Raw genomic sequence first — 15,261 nt, forward strand, 5'->3', positions numbered from 1 at the left:
TTATACTCAATTTATTAAACCCTTAAATGACAGTTAAGATAACTCTTATCCCTATCAACTATTTCATAGGATCGATCTTACAATCATTTAAAAAAAAAATAAATCTAGAAATTGACAATTGAGATAAGAATTATGTTATTTTCACTAAGGCAGCATCGTGGTGAAATATAGAAGGGTAAAATCAAAATATCTCCCGAATATCTGACGATATTGTAATTTATTTCCTTAATTTCTTTAATTTTACAAAATGGTCCTCAACGCTGCTATAATTTATCGTCTGCGCGAATTGGCGTCAAACCAGCGACAAAGCTTTGGTCTTCTCAGATCTCAGCGGCGACTCCTCTCCTTGCTTGTGCTCGCTCCCTCCCTCTTCGCCAAAGCCCCTTTCCTCCTCGCCGTTCTTCTTCCTCTTCCGGAGGGTGTCGTGATTGGTTCGTGATGACGACCGGTGAGGCGGTGGCGTCTCCGAAGGTGGGCGTCGCGTCCTCCAACCGCCTCCGGCACGTGGAATCCATGTCCCTGCACCCCTCGGGCGCTGGTCGGATCTCACACCTTAACGCCGTCATCCTCGGTGAGCCCCTAGAATCTGAGGAGAACGACCTCGTCTTCCCCTCTCAAGAATTTTCCAGCCAGGCCCTCGTCTCCTCTCCCGAACAGGTGCGTGTTGCTTGTCCTTGAACTCTTCGATTCGAGCTTTCTTGAGCGAATTTCGTTTTGTGAACTCGAAGGTTCCTCCTTTGTTGGACACTTCGCCGTTCTTGTAAGTAAGTTTTGTTTTTTTAGGTTTAGTACGTTTTGTTCTTTCGCGGAAACCTCGAAATTGTGATATTTGCTATTGTACAGAACTAGTTTTTTTTTTTTCGATTCGGAGGAATGCGAAAACTTTAAACTAGAACGTTTTCTAGTTTCTTGGATAAACTTGTTAAGCCTTTTTTTTCCTCCGTATTAATATCACGTATCATCAGTATCGGAACATGTACGAGAAATCGATAGAGGATCCAGCTGGATTCTGGTCGGAGATCGCTTCCCAGTTCTACTGGAAGGAGAAGTGGGATCCGGAGGTCTACACCGAAAACATTGATGTGAGGAAGGGAACCGTCAAATTCGAGGTGAGTTGTCTTACACTTAATCTTACTTGGTGGAAAATTTTGATATGCAAAAGACATTGACTTGCTGATAACAGTGGTTCAAAGGAGGCAGAACGAACATTAGCTATAATGCTTTGGATCGGAACATTGAAGCGGGTAATGGTGGAAAAGTCGCTATCTATTGGGAAGGCAATGACCTGGGTGATGATGGGCACCTGACTTATGCTGAGCTATTGGAGAAGGTTTGCCAGGTATGCTGTGGAACATGGATTGTTACTGCTATAAATTTGATGTTTAGGTTGTCTACAGAAGAGAGGTCTAGGCGTACCAAACTTCCAAAATCGACCACCGCCTAATTACCAAAATCAAATGCCACCTAATACAACTGCCATACTACCAAAGCCACCACCAGGCATAGTGCTCCTAGGAAAGCCACTTTGATTATTAGGTTGCATTTTTGGAAATTTGGTACGCCAAGACCTCTCTTGAGCACGTGCATTGTTCTTAACCCATACTTCATGATATTTAGGATCATAAGGAACAACTTTTCCATCAATGAACGGTTCTCCTGCAAAAGATCAAATTTGTAGTGAAGTCAAGGGCAGAATATGCATGCTGTTATTCTGCAAGGCAACCTAAACATCAAATTTGTAGCAGTGACAATCTATATAAAATATCAATCTACAAAATGAGTAAGAACAAACCACTACAGGATATGCATGCTGTCATTCTGAAAAGCAAGCTACACATCAAATTTGTTAAGCATTCGAAGTTGGGTTCAGTAAATATGAAGTTTATCTTGTTCACTATATTGTATTTTCTTGTCATAGCTCGCCAATTATTTGAAACATGTTGGTGTGCGAAAAGGAGATGCAATTATTATTTACCTGCCTATGCTGACGGAGTTGCCTATTGCAATGTTAGCATGTGCTCGTATAGGTGCAGTCCACTCAGTAAGTTGATGAAATCTTCTCCCAAATTTGCAGTTTAGATTGGTTGTAAGAAACAAAAAATATTGGTTACAAGCTCCATTCAGGTGGTATTTGCGGGCTTCTCTTCTGAATCACTGTCACAAAGAATTATTGACTGCAAACCTAAAGCAGTAATAACCTGCAATGCTGTGAGGAGAGGTTCCAAACCTATTCATCTCAAAGAGATAGTTGACAGCGCCCTCAGAGAATCTGTCAAAAATGGTGTTACAGTAGGTATGTTATTTATTGGATTAATCTTCTGAGCATGGTTTGGAGCACCACATACCTACTAAGATGTGCAGTTCAACTGCATACTTTCAACTGCTTTTCCCATCCTCAATGACATGGATTGAATTTTGAGATGATTTTATTAAATTTATCTCACCTTTTCATGATAACTAAGTTGTTTTTTGGTTATGATGTGCATGACTGAGTGTTTTATGTTTGATTCACCTTACTAGTTTATGTCAACAAATGAGAAAGATGTAACAAGTCATTCTTAAATGTTATTTTAGTATAATAGCATTCCCAAGGCAATATGATGCATTTTTGACCTTGTAAATTGTTGTTTTTTGTCAGTATTTTCTCTCAAGACTCAGCACTATTTATGTCTGACTGTTATCTTTGTTCCTTCATTGATAGAATCTTATTCTGCTCCTTTGTCACTTTTTGCTTGAACAGACCTGTGTTTGACTTTTGAAAACAAATCAGCCATGAAGAGAGAAGATACCAAATGGCAGGATGGGAGAGATGTCTGGTGGCAGGTCTGTGGACTAGACTGCTCACTATTGACATATTGCAGTTATAACTTTTGACGTCAATTGTTGAGGATTTGAACTTAGTTACCAAATATTTTCCTAGTCGCATATTTCTGGTTAGCAAGTAGCACAAGAGACTTCAGCATTTTGTGTTTGTATTGTGAATTCAGGATGTTGTCCCTCGATTTCCAACAAAGTGTGATGTGGAATGGGTTGATGCAGAAGACCCACTATTTCTCCTATACACTAGTGGTAGCACTGGGAAACCAAAGGTTACAAATTTAGTATTTATGGGATTTCGCCATTCTTTTGTATTAAGTACTGGATGCTTATGCTTTAACATATAGGGTGTTTTACATACAACTGGGGGATATATGGTATATACAGCAACAACATTCAAGTATGCATTTGACTACAAACCTTTAGATGTATACTGGTATGCTTACCTCTTTCTCTCTATGGGTTACTCCAGAGTATTTTTGTTGAAATTAGTTTTCACCAAACTTTTCTGTTCTGCATGTGGATTAAGTATTCCTATCTTTTGAATTAGGTGCACTGCTGATTGTGGTTGGATAACAGGGCACAGTTATGTTACTTACGGCCCACTTTTGAATTCAGCAACCATTGTGGTGTTTGAGGGGGTAAATAGTGTCTTTTCTCCTTTTATTTTTACATAATTTTTACCTATTGTTGTCTGTGTAGTAATTGACATGTATACAGTAGTTATCTCAGTCCAATTATGAAGTGACTTTCATTCATCTTAGCTAAGATGTGTGATTCCATAGTCTTTTCTGAAATCATATAAACAAAATTGTTCGTCTTGCTAATTCCATGCGAACAATTCATTCAGGCTCCAATTATCCTGACGCTGGACGCTGTTGGAATATTGTTGATAAATACAAGGTGACAATATTTTACACAGCCCCAACCCTAGTGCGCTCCTTAATGCGCGAAGGTGATGAGGTAAGAATCTTGTTGTAATTTCATTTATGATTTATTAAGAATCTTGTTGTAATTTCATTTATGATTTATCATTAGTTTACTTCAAGCAAAATGTTTCCTTTTTCTTTGATACTTCTTAGTTGTAGTAGATACTGATATATGAAATGCATATTTTCACATCTTGTGTTAGAAGTAAACATGTGCCTGTAATCTGACATATGAAATGGGCTTCTTCTCTTATCATATCCATCTCAAAGTCTGTCACTTGTTTTTTTTCTTGTTCGGTCCTCTCAGGATGTACCACTCGTTAATTTGCCAAGCAGATGTTCACTTCTTGTGTCTGTCCTTCATCTATGTAATAAAACGGGTTGTTTGGTTGTCGATTTTACAATGGATGAGAAAATATTCCATAATAGCCTGTCAAATAACATTTTATGACTGATTCTGACTACCAAGAAACTAAGAGACTCAAAGCAGTATGTTTATCCTGTCACATGTAGCAACAGAACCTATTCCAGCAAAATGAGAGAATGAACTGCCCGAATGCCATTATTGTCTTGTTAAAGGTAATGGTAAATCATACCTGACCTCAGTTGTTTCTTGACCAAAACAACATTTGATAAAGTACTTTCCTTTCATGGAATATTATGTGCTCCTCAACCAAAATGGCCCTAAGCTGATAAATCAAAACTCTTCTAGTTCATGTATGTTTTGAGTTTTACTTCACAGAATCTGTCATTAATCTATGAACTACCAATTTGACCATCTGATTCTATTTCACTGACCCTTCGTTGTTTGCAGTATGTCACTCGCTATCAACGGAAATCTCTCCGTGTTCTTGGTAGTGTGGGCGAGCCAATTAATCCTAGTGCATGGAGGTTCACCTGGACCCTTCAACTAGCTATCTTGTTCTAACTTTTTTCACTATAACAGCTTCCTTAATATATCTTATATACATATCTTAGGTGGTTTTACAATGTTGTTGGGGATTCAAGATGCCCTATATCAGACACCTGGTGGCAAACAGAAACTGGTGGCTTCATGGTAAGTGGGCTCTGTTCCATCCATGGTTTTCTGCAGTTTTAAGTTCATCACTTATTAAATTTAATTCTCTGTTAATCTGAGCTCTATCTTTAAATCCTATAATTTGATTACAGATTACGCCTTTACCTGGTGCATGGCCTCAGAAGCCTGGCTCCGCAACTTTTCCTTTCTTTGGAGTTCAGGTATGTATTAATCAGACTTATTTACATGGAAATAGTCTTTAAGCCTTATTTAATAATACTGTTTGAGAAAGTACTGCAGCCAGTTATAGTTGATGAGAAAGGGAACGAGATAGAAGGTGAATGCAGCGGATATCTTTGCATCAAAAACTCATGGCCTGGTGCATTCCGGACACTTTATGGTGATCATGAAAGATATGAAACCACATATTTTAAACCTTTTGCTGGTTATTATTTTACCGGGGATGGATGTAGCAGGTATTTCCCCCCTGATTAGGTGCCAATTTTATGTAGCCATAAACTATTAGGAGACAATTACTGTGTTCTAAAATTCTTTAAGACTTTCTATTGCATATGGGCGTTCTGGTTCTGAATTTAATTATGCCCAATAAAATGGAATGATTTGAACACAACACCTCCTAGTAGATATCTTATTATTTGATTAGCTGAACATTTTTTATGTACCAACATCGTGCTGGATAACATCGCACTTGAGAATTTAAATATTATAGCTCATGTAAATTTTCTCACAAAGTTCTTATTGTGAAAATAACATGGTTCTCATCAGTATTAACAGTTTCTTGATTTGTTAGGGACAAAGATGGTTACATTTGGCTCACTGGAAGAGTTGATGATGTCATCAATGTGAGGTACTCTAAATAAATGGATGCAAGCATATTATTACTTTTTGGATAGATATTGTCAAGCACAGAATTTGTCAAGCATTTGTTTGTTATTTTATCTTATGGGGTTGACAGGTTAGAGAACTTAATTTCTTCTTTGCAGTGGGCATCGTATTGGCACTGCTGAGGTAGAATCTGCCTTGGTTTCTCATCCCCGATGCGCAGAGGCTGCTGTAGTTGGAGTTGACCATGAGGTATAAGAACACCATACTAGTTGTCTGCAGGCTATACCACTCCCAGCAATAAGAACTTCATTTGTAGAAAAGCTGATTGCCATAATTTTTCCTGTTCTCAGATCAAAGGTCAGGGAATTTATGCGTTTGTGACTTTAGTGGAGGGTGTTCCTTACAGTGAAGAACTTCGGAAAAGTTTAATTCTGGCGGTCAGAAATCAGGTGTGGTTTTCTTAAAAAGTTTTCTTATCATACCTGGTTACACACTATAATCAGGTTTTCAGAGAAGCAAGAGTGCCAGGCATTTAAAGCTTACCTGGGGAAGGAAAGAACTCCCAAATCATGCAGAGGGGCGCGGTCATACCCGCAGGGATACGGTGGCGCATCCGACGGTCCTGCACCACTTTACGCCCCTGTTCACCTCTTGAGATGGGAGATAGCGTAAAGCGAGCTACCCGTCGCTTCACCTGTTCTGTCCGTCATTAATGGTGCGCCTCGAGGACGGCGACCGACAGATAAGTGCTCCATGTCGCTTTACCTTCCATAATGCTCTATATTAACAGGGCTTTGATGGGCCTAGGCCGAAGGAAAAATTGATGCACGTGGACGGTGGATGTTGGAGGAAGCGGTCCTCCGTCTTGACATACTGCATCGGGACATTTTATGCCCTAAAACATCCTTCGCTCCGCTTGCTCCCTACTTCTCCTGCTCCTCCTACCTCTCCACCGCCCAAATCCCAATCGTATCCGCAGCGGAAACAAAGGCTACAAACAAGTACCACATACTGCATTCCCTCTTTGTCCTTTTGCTCTTCTTCGACGGTACGATTTCTTTGTAAAACAAGGGATTCGGAGATGTCAGCGACTGCTAGGCTGGATCTCGACGGAAATCCCATCGCGCCCATGACCATCTGCATGATCGGAGCCGGTGGGTTCATCGGATCCCATCTCTGCGAGAAGCTGATGGCGGAGACCCCACACACGGTGCTGGCCGTCGATGTCTACAGTGACAAGATCAAGCACCTGCTCGACCCGCCAACCTACGCGGAGGGGCAGCAGGCCCGACATCCGTGGGATGGCCTGATCCAGTTCCACCACCTCAACATCAAGCACGATTCCAGGCTCGAGGGAATCACAATGAACTTTATGTGAGCCTGCGTGTAAGTAGCCTTCATCATGTGTGAAGATCTTTGTTATTAACACAGCCTATTATGCCTCCCTACTACTAACCTTTCTTGAAGAATAAAATGAAGTGGATCACTTCTAATTCATACTCAATTTACATTGTCAAATTATGTTAAATTAACAGACGTTGCTTAGAAATATTAATGGAACCTGTTTTTTTTTTGTAAAATACTGAAATTGAAAAAAAAACCCTAATGCTATTCCAGTCTAACGGTGTCATTGTTCATCTCACTACATTCTAATTTAGTTCACTGAAGTAGGCCAGTGTTGTACTGTATTTATATGTAAATCTTAACATGTTTTGACATTTTGTTAGGCATTTTTTAAAATCTTGTGTGTGTGTGTTTACAATCAAGTTTCTTTTGGTAAATCTAAATCAAATATGACCACCTTCACGCTCTTTGTAATTCTTTTTTTTTTGATGGGTAAGGTTCTTGAAAAGTGTGTCCCAAACATTTCTTGCCTTGTAGATTAGGTAAGTTGTACTAGCAGCTTTAATCAAATTATTCACCACTATTTGGAAATTATGTGATTTTGGATATCTTGTGTTAGGCTGATGTTCAATGATTGTCTGAGAATAAATTGCAAATATGGACTGACTTGTTTTGCTTTTTAACAGGGGATTCAAAGCTCTAAAGCAAACAGTCAAACTTTATTATAGACTAGGCAAATATAAGGAGATGATGGAAGCCTGCTGACATACATCAAATCTGCTGTTACACGAAATTATAGTGAAAAATGTATAAAGTTTAGTCTACAAGTACAAATGAAGGAGAAAATCTATAGTATTATAATTATTTTTAAATTATGATTTATTATTATTCATTTTGAAATTTGGTACATTACAAGGATTATTATTATTATAAATTTGATGTATAGGTTGTTTTTTAAAATGATAATATATATATTTTATACTAATTTGTTCTTATTTATTTTTTAGATTGATATTTTACATGTATTGTTATTGTTATAAATTTGATATTTAAATTGTTTTGCAGAAGAGATGTTTAGGTATATCAATATTTTATATGTATTATTATTATTATAAATTTGATATTTAAGTTATTTTACAGAAGAGAGGTTTAGGTATATCAATATTTTACATGTATTGTTATTATTATAAATTTGATATTTAAGTTATTTTGTAAAAGAGAGGTCTAGGTATATCAATATTTTACATGTATTGTTATTACTATAAATTTGATATTTAAGTTTTTTTGTAGAAGAGAAGTTTAGGTATATCAAACTTTTAAATTTTTAAAATTGATCGAAGTATGGTTGTTGTGTTAGGTGGCATTTGATTTTCGTAATTAGGTTAGGTTGATTTTGAAAATTTGGAAGTTTGGTACGTCTAGATCTCTCTTCTACAAGGCAATTTAAATATTTAATTTATAGCAGTAACAATTCATGTAAAATATCAATCTATAAAATAAGTAAGAATAAATTATTATAAAATATGTATGTTGTCATTTTAAAAAGAAATTTATACATTAAATTTGTAGTATTAATAATTATTGTAAAATATTAAATTTTAAAATGATTAATAACAAATTATAATTTAAAAATAAATTATAGTATTATGGTCTTTCTCCTTTAGTTGTATCTTGTAAATTAAACTTTATGTAAAGGACAAAGATGGTTACATTTGGCTCACTGGAAGAGTTGATGATGTCATCAATGTGAGGTACTCTAAATATACTCTAAATAAATGGATGCAGGCATATTATCACTTTTTGGATAGATATTGTCAAGCACATAATTTGTCAAGCATTTGTTTGTTATTTTATCTTATGGGGTTGATGGGTTAGAGAACTTAATTTCTTCTTTGCAGTCGGCATCGTATTGGCACTGCTGAGGTAGAATCTGCCTTGGTTTCTCATCCCCGATGCGCAGAGGCTGCTGTAGTTGGAGTTGACCATGAGGTATAAGAACACCATACTCGTTGTCTGCAGGCTATACCACTCCCAGCAATAAGAACTTCATTTGTAGAAAATCTGATTGCCATAATTTTTCCTGTTCTCAGATCAAAGGTCAGGGAATTTATGCATTTGTGACTTTAGTGGAGGGTGTTCCTTACAGTGAAGAACTTCGGAAAAGTTTAATTTTGGTGGTCAGAAATCAGTTGTGGTTTTTTTAAAAAAGTTTTCTTATCATATCTGGTTACACAATCAACTGTGCGCATCTATAAATAATTCAACTTATAGAAATCTTCTTCGTTATTTTTGGATATGTTTTCCAGTTTGATGCCTCGTGCTCTATAATTAGCTTCAGTTTTCTGGCTACATGTTCACTACATTGATAGTGATGTGACATTTTTATTTCATGAAAGTTGAAACAAAACATCTCTAACCTTAACTATGCATGAAGGTTTTGTATATCAATGCTATGTAAACTGATTCGGCAAACCGATCATAGTTTTGTATCTCAAACTGAAAGCTAACTGCATTAAAAATTCAAATGGCCAACTAGGGTTTGATTACCTGATGATCATCAACATTTAAGTATTTCCAAACAAGGAAGGCATTATTTTATTTCCTGGTTATGCTCAGAACATGGATGAATGTTACCTTGGCCGAACAGTGTCAATTTTGTATAGCTAATAGTGCACTAATTTTTCAGATTGGTGCATTTGTTGCTCCTGACAAAATCCACTGGGTGCTTGGACTACCAAAGACAAGGAGTGGAAAGATCATGCGGAGAATCTTACGAAAAATTGCATCTAGGCAGTTAAATGAGCTTGGCAATACCAGTACGCTCGCGGACCCAAGTGTTGTGGACCAGCTAATTTCACTCATGTAGGATCAAGGTGGACCGGCAAGAGGGGGGTGAATTGCCTGAAAAATAAAAATCGATCTCTTGCGTTCTTTTCAAGGATAGAAATTAGTGGCAATTAATTAAAACAAACATTAATTAAAATAGTATAATTAAAACTAGTAAAAGACTAACACCAGAGTTTACTTGGTCTCAACCTAGATGGTTGCAGATCCAAGGCAGTTGAAGCGCAGTATGACGATCTCCTTCGTTGAAGGCGGAGAAGCCTTTTACAGACAATTACAGCTCACAGACTTAGAAGAGAAAAGAATAATTGATATCTAACTCTAAACATTCTAAGTCTATTTATAGCATAAGAGAATATATCTGGATCGTTGATCGTAGATAAATTTTCTCCTGGCCGTTGATCCGTTGATACGATCCTAACTGTTGATCGGAGATAGACTTTGATCGTAGCTGTTGATTAAATAAGGATAAACTTTATCTTTAATAAAAGATAAAGAGATTTATCCTTAATAAAACTAAGTATTTATCTTTTATATAATAAAAGATAAATCTTATTTTTTTTTCTTTTTTTTTTTTTGCAACCGCCACGTCCAAAAAGTCCAAGTCTTCTTTGCTGGTCAAAGTCAACGGTCAAAGTCAATAGTTTGACTTTTATTGACTTTTTATATAATCTTCAGTTGGGTGATTTCTGGCCAACCGGAGTTAGGCTCACCCGAACCCGACTCCGGCCTTTTACCCCTCGAGCGTGCTTCCTCCCGGCTTCTCGTCCCTCGGACTTCGCGCACGTCCTTCTCAATCCACCGGCGTACTCTTCCGTAGCTTCCGCGTCCCTCGGATTGCACCGAGCCCGTCGGCTCACTTCCCCGCACAACCCTTCTCGTCCACTACGTCTTACGCTCGACTTCCTCTGTACCTAAGCTCCTGCACACTTAGCAGAGGGATCAGAAAAACAACAGGACCTAACTTAACCTAGTTGACCACATCAAAACTAACCGGGGCACCAACAATCTCCCCCTTTTTGATGTGCATCAACCCAGGTTCAGTTAGGGTTAAAATAAAAGCAAATAGCAAGTTAAGCATGAAAGATATATTTCATTGCAACATGGTAACCTCCCCCTGAACCTTAGCCTACTCTCCCCCTTTGATCACAGCAAAACCGGGGAAACATAACTAGGGAAGGAATAAGTTAGAAAAAAAATTTGAATTTGAATATTTTGAAAAAACATTATTTGAATATTTGAATTTGAATTAAAATATAAAACAGAACAGAAATATTTGAATTAAAATATAAAATATTTGAATTTTCAAATATTTGAGCTTGAATATTTGAATTTTTTTTTTGAAAAAAAATTTAAAATTACTTCAAAAAATTTGAGTAAAAATTTCTTTAACTTCTAATAATCATATTTGAATGCTAAAAATTCAGATCTAAGGAAATAACTTCTTTTTCTATTTTTAAAATTTAAGTTTTGAATTTTGAATAGAATATTATTAAAATTTGAAAATTTCCAGAAAATCCATAGTAAATCAAAAATGATATTATGTATCAGAAAGAAATGGAGACGCAATTTTGATCATCAATGAATTTTTTTTTAAAAAAAATGTTAGTAAAAAAATAATAAAGACATAATAATAGACATTTAAAAAAAATCAATTCAAACATGATTTTGGAATCCAATAAAGATTTTTATCTACAGGGTTAATCAGAAATTTTGGAGGAATGTAATTCCTTGAAAATTTTCTAAGCTGGCCCCTATGGTTTTTAATATACCAACCCAGATTTTCAGGATAAAAATTCTTTCTAGTTCTTAAACATGCAATATCGTTTTCTAACTTTTCTACTAAGTTTTTCAAATTTACATTCTCTACTTTTAGTTGATCAGACGAGCATGCAGTGTCTAATTTTTCTTTTAATTCATAATTTTCTATTTCTAATTTATTCATGGATTTCAACATGGATTTAATTACAGCATAGATACGAGCAGGTGGAAGTAGGCATACCTCACTTACCGGGTCGGTTTCGAAGTTAGGATCTCCCCCTTCGTTGTCGCTTTCTTCTGAGGAACTTTCTTTATTTTCGTCTTGGTGGCTTGCCAATAATGCAAGTCCGACGAATTCTTCAGCTTCTGATTCGTCCGACGAGGTCTCATCCCAGGTAGCTTTTAGTGCCTTTTTCTTCTTTGGCTGGTTCTTGAGTTTCGGGCACTGATCCTTCAGGTGTCCCTCCTCATTGCAGTTGTAGCATCGGACCGTGCGTTTCTTCTTCCTCTGCATCTTTTTAAACTGATTAGATTTAATGAACTTTGACAAATTTCTCACCATTAGTGCTGTATCTTCATCGTCCGTTGAAGATTCCTCATCAAGTTGGATCTTCCTTGAGTTCAGCGCGACATTGTCTGTTCTCCTGCTCTTCCCTACACATCGAGATTCGTGAAGCTCTAAAACCGAAAAGAGTTGTTCTAGAGTACTTACCTCAAGGTCCTTTGATATGTAGTATGCGTCGATTATTGAGGTCCAATCCGGAGGTTCTCGGAAAAGCATTTAGTGCGTATCGTTGAGCGTCACGATTTGTTACCTTTTCTCCGAGGTTCTCAAGGCTCGTAATGAGCTCTTTTACCTTGGCGTGTAGTTGAGCAACTGATTGTCCATCTTCCATTCGGAGGTTGGTAAGTTTGCTTCGAAGGATATCTCGTCGTGCCAGTTTTGCCTCCGAGGTGCCTTCGTGCAGTTCCAGGAACTTTTCCCAAAGTTCCTTTGCTGAGTTGTACTTCCCGATCCGGTTTACATCTTGTTCTGGGAGAACGGTCAGCAGATGAAATTCTGCTTTACCGTTTGCTATAGCATCTGCTTGCTCCTTCTTTGTCCAAAAGTCAGCTTCTTTTACTTTGTTGTCGCCGTCTATCGGAACTGAAAAGCCGTTCTTCATTGTTAGTAATAATTCATAGTCAGTAGAGAAAAATACCGTCATTTTTCTTTTCCATGCTCCGAACTCCCCCTCAAACTTCGGCGGGTAGATCACTGGTCCAACCATCTTGAAATTTGCTGCAGTTGGCGGTTAGTCCTTCTGCGGCAACCTGGCTCTGATACCACTTGTAGGATCAAGGTGGACCGGCAAGAGGGGGGTGAATTGCCTGAAAAATAAAAATCGATCTCTTGCGTTCTTTTCAAGGATAGAAATTAGTGGCAATTAATTAAAACAAACATTAATTAAAATAGTATAATTAAAACTAGTAAAAGACTAACACCAGAGTTTACTTGGTCTCAACCTAGATGGTTGCAGATCCAAGGCAGTTGAAGCGCAGTATGACGATCTCCTTCGTTGAAGGCGGAGAAGCCTTTTACAGACAATTACAGCTCACAGACTTAGAAGAGAAAAGAATAATTGATATCTAACTCTAAACATTCTAAGTCTATTTATAGCATAAGAGAATATATCTGGATCGTTGATCGTAGATAAATTTTCTCCTGGCCGTTGATCCGTTGATACGATCCTAACTGTTGATCGGAGATAGACTTTGATCGTAGCTGTTGATTAAATAAGGATAAACTTTATCTTTAATAAAAGATAAAGAGATTTATCCTTAATAAAACTAAGTATTTATCTTTTATATAATAAAAGATAAATCTTATTTTTTTCTTTTTTTTTTTTTTTTGCAACCGCCACGTCCAAAAAGTCCAAGTCTTCTTTGCTGGTCAAAGTCAATGGTCAAAGTCAATAGTTTGACTTTTATTGACTTTTTATATAATCTTCAGTTGGGGCCATAATGGTACGATACTTTCTACCTCACCTTGCTTCAGATATTCTGAAGGGAGAAACTGCACCTATTTGCATAAAAAATGGAAATCAAAATGGTAAAGTTTGTAATCAGATGTATGGACAAAATTATGTTGTGCTCCTGTCAAGTAGAAGACAATACTGAAAGCATTTTAAATAACAATCAAAAGTGCCCTCAGCTAGAAAAAAGGACAGTAAAAGACCAAGTAAATTAACAAAATAGGAAAACACCAAATACATAGACTAGCCTTTTCAGACAAAATAATGTTACTCTTTGCATAATGCTGCCAAATGCTGCAAACGCAAGAGTACGGGGTTTTTTTTTTGGAAAAATCATACTAGGATTAAAATGACATTTCGGGCAAATTAGTTAATACATTTCCTGAATTACAGGATTTACCATCTTTCAATTTTACTAATTTTATTCATAAATTTAACTATTGAAACAATTCTATCCTTGAGTCAAATCTTTATTATCTTCAATTCACACTGATGTGATGGACTAAGTTGTTATGTAGGACGTCAAATTATTCAAGAAAATTTAACAAAAATGAAATCCAGTAGAGGGGTGGTCTCAATGATATGATAGATGTCATTCAACTTTATCAACAAGCCATATTATATATCAACTAAGCTTACCACATCAACATTCAATAAGCCGTCTGATAATCAACTCTGCGTACCACAAAAACATGTTAACTTCAAGTCGACAATTCTTTCTCAGTGACCAACCACGTGAAAGACTAATTTTTCATTTCCACCTTTACTTGAGGCTCTAATGCAATTGGAGGCCAACTTTTGTCATAGTCTCGGAGTGCAATTAAGCATGGTAAGTTGGTTGTTGAATTTTAGGGAGGCCGAGGCAATGCTCTCCCTCGTTGTAACCTACTGTAGCTTCTTGATTTACTTCTCACAGATGGTCGTGAGATCGATTGTATAAAGTCATTGGGATAACGAATTCTACCTTTTGTTGAAGAAAGAGATGCACACTTCGCTGAGGAACATAATAAGACATTTATTGTCTATGTTTCCAAGAATGACGAAGAACCAAACATACGGGGCATTCTGATGACAATGATAATAATATCCTCAAATTGATATAAAATGTGATAATGTTCATGCCAAGCACTTTTCATCGTTGATTCCACAATGAGATGAAGAGAAGTAAATCAGATAACAGACTTAGTTGAGTTAGTCAATGGTCATTCTAGTCACGATTGTTTGATTAAGTTTAACAATCAGTGATTAAATCTATCAAGTTGTTAGGAGCAATGAAAATTTCATTTCACATAATTGTGATATGAAGGTTGATTTTGACAAACTTTAGAGGAAATAAATTATATAATTAATTAATTTCATTTGATTGATGAAGATCGAGGCTAAATTAATTTTTTCAGTTTATATGTGTGATAAGTAAATGCAGGTCATATTACGTTTGATATGTATTATATATTTCTAGTAGAAGACAATAATATGACATTTTGTTTATAAAAAAAGATACAAAATAATTTATATATTACCATTAATATGACAGAATACTCTCTAATCAATTTTATATTAGATAAAATTAAAGAAAGATATATAACTTAATATATCAATAATAACATTATAAAATACTCCCTTACAAATTTTATCTTTTTCAATATAATCATACACTTGAATTAAGACAATTGTAAAAGGCTAATGC

The 15,261-nt window shown here is 36.4% G+C and overlaps 2 protein-coding genes across 2 annotated transcripts; both read left to right on the forward strand.

Moving 5' to 3' along the window:
* Positions 1-310: 310 nt before the first annotated feature.
* On the forward strand, positions 311-5,865 carry LOC141838188 (acetyl-coenzyme A synthetase, chloroplastic/glyoxysomal-like). Its single transcript, XM_074725598.1, has 16 exons — positions 311-657; positions 966-1,109; positions 1,184-1,339; positions 1,919-2,041; positions 2,125-2,293; positions 2,741-2,823; positions 2,988-3,089; positions 3,165-3,253; positions 3,368-3,465; positions 3,668-3,780; positions 4,561-4,637; positions 4,725-4,803; positions 4,917-4,985; positions 5,065-5,240; positions 5,576-5,632; positions 5,769-5,865. Exons 1-16 carry the CDS (start codon positions 439-441, stop codon positions 5,863-5,865), a joined length of 1,851 nt encoding a protein of 616 aa, XP_074581699.1. The 5' UTR covers positions 311-438.
* Positions 5,866-8,631: 2,766 nt separating this feature from the next.
* Positions 8,632-9,820, forward strand: LOC141837098 (acetyl-coenzyme A synthetase, chloroplastic/glyoxysomal-like; the record flags this gene model as incomplete). The annotated part of the gene is made up of 4 exons (XM_074724563.1): positions 8,632-8,705; positions 8,853-8,943; positions 9,045-9,131; positions 9,641-9,820. Coding segments are annotated over 4 exons (432 nt in total), but the record flags the coding sequence as incomplete, so codon positions are not given.
* Between the last annotated feature and the right edge of the window lie 5,441 nt (positions 9,821-15,261).

The sequence above is a fragment of the Curcuma longa genome, chromosome 11 (assembly GCF_044706935.1).
Source record: "Curcuma longa cultivar G26 ecotype Majalengka, Jawa Barat chromosome 11, ITB_CL_G26_1.1, whole genome shotgun sequence".
NCBI lineage: Eukaryota > Viridiplantae > Streptophyta > Magnoliopsida > Zingiberales > Zingiberaceae > Curcuma > Curcuma longa.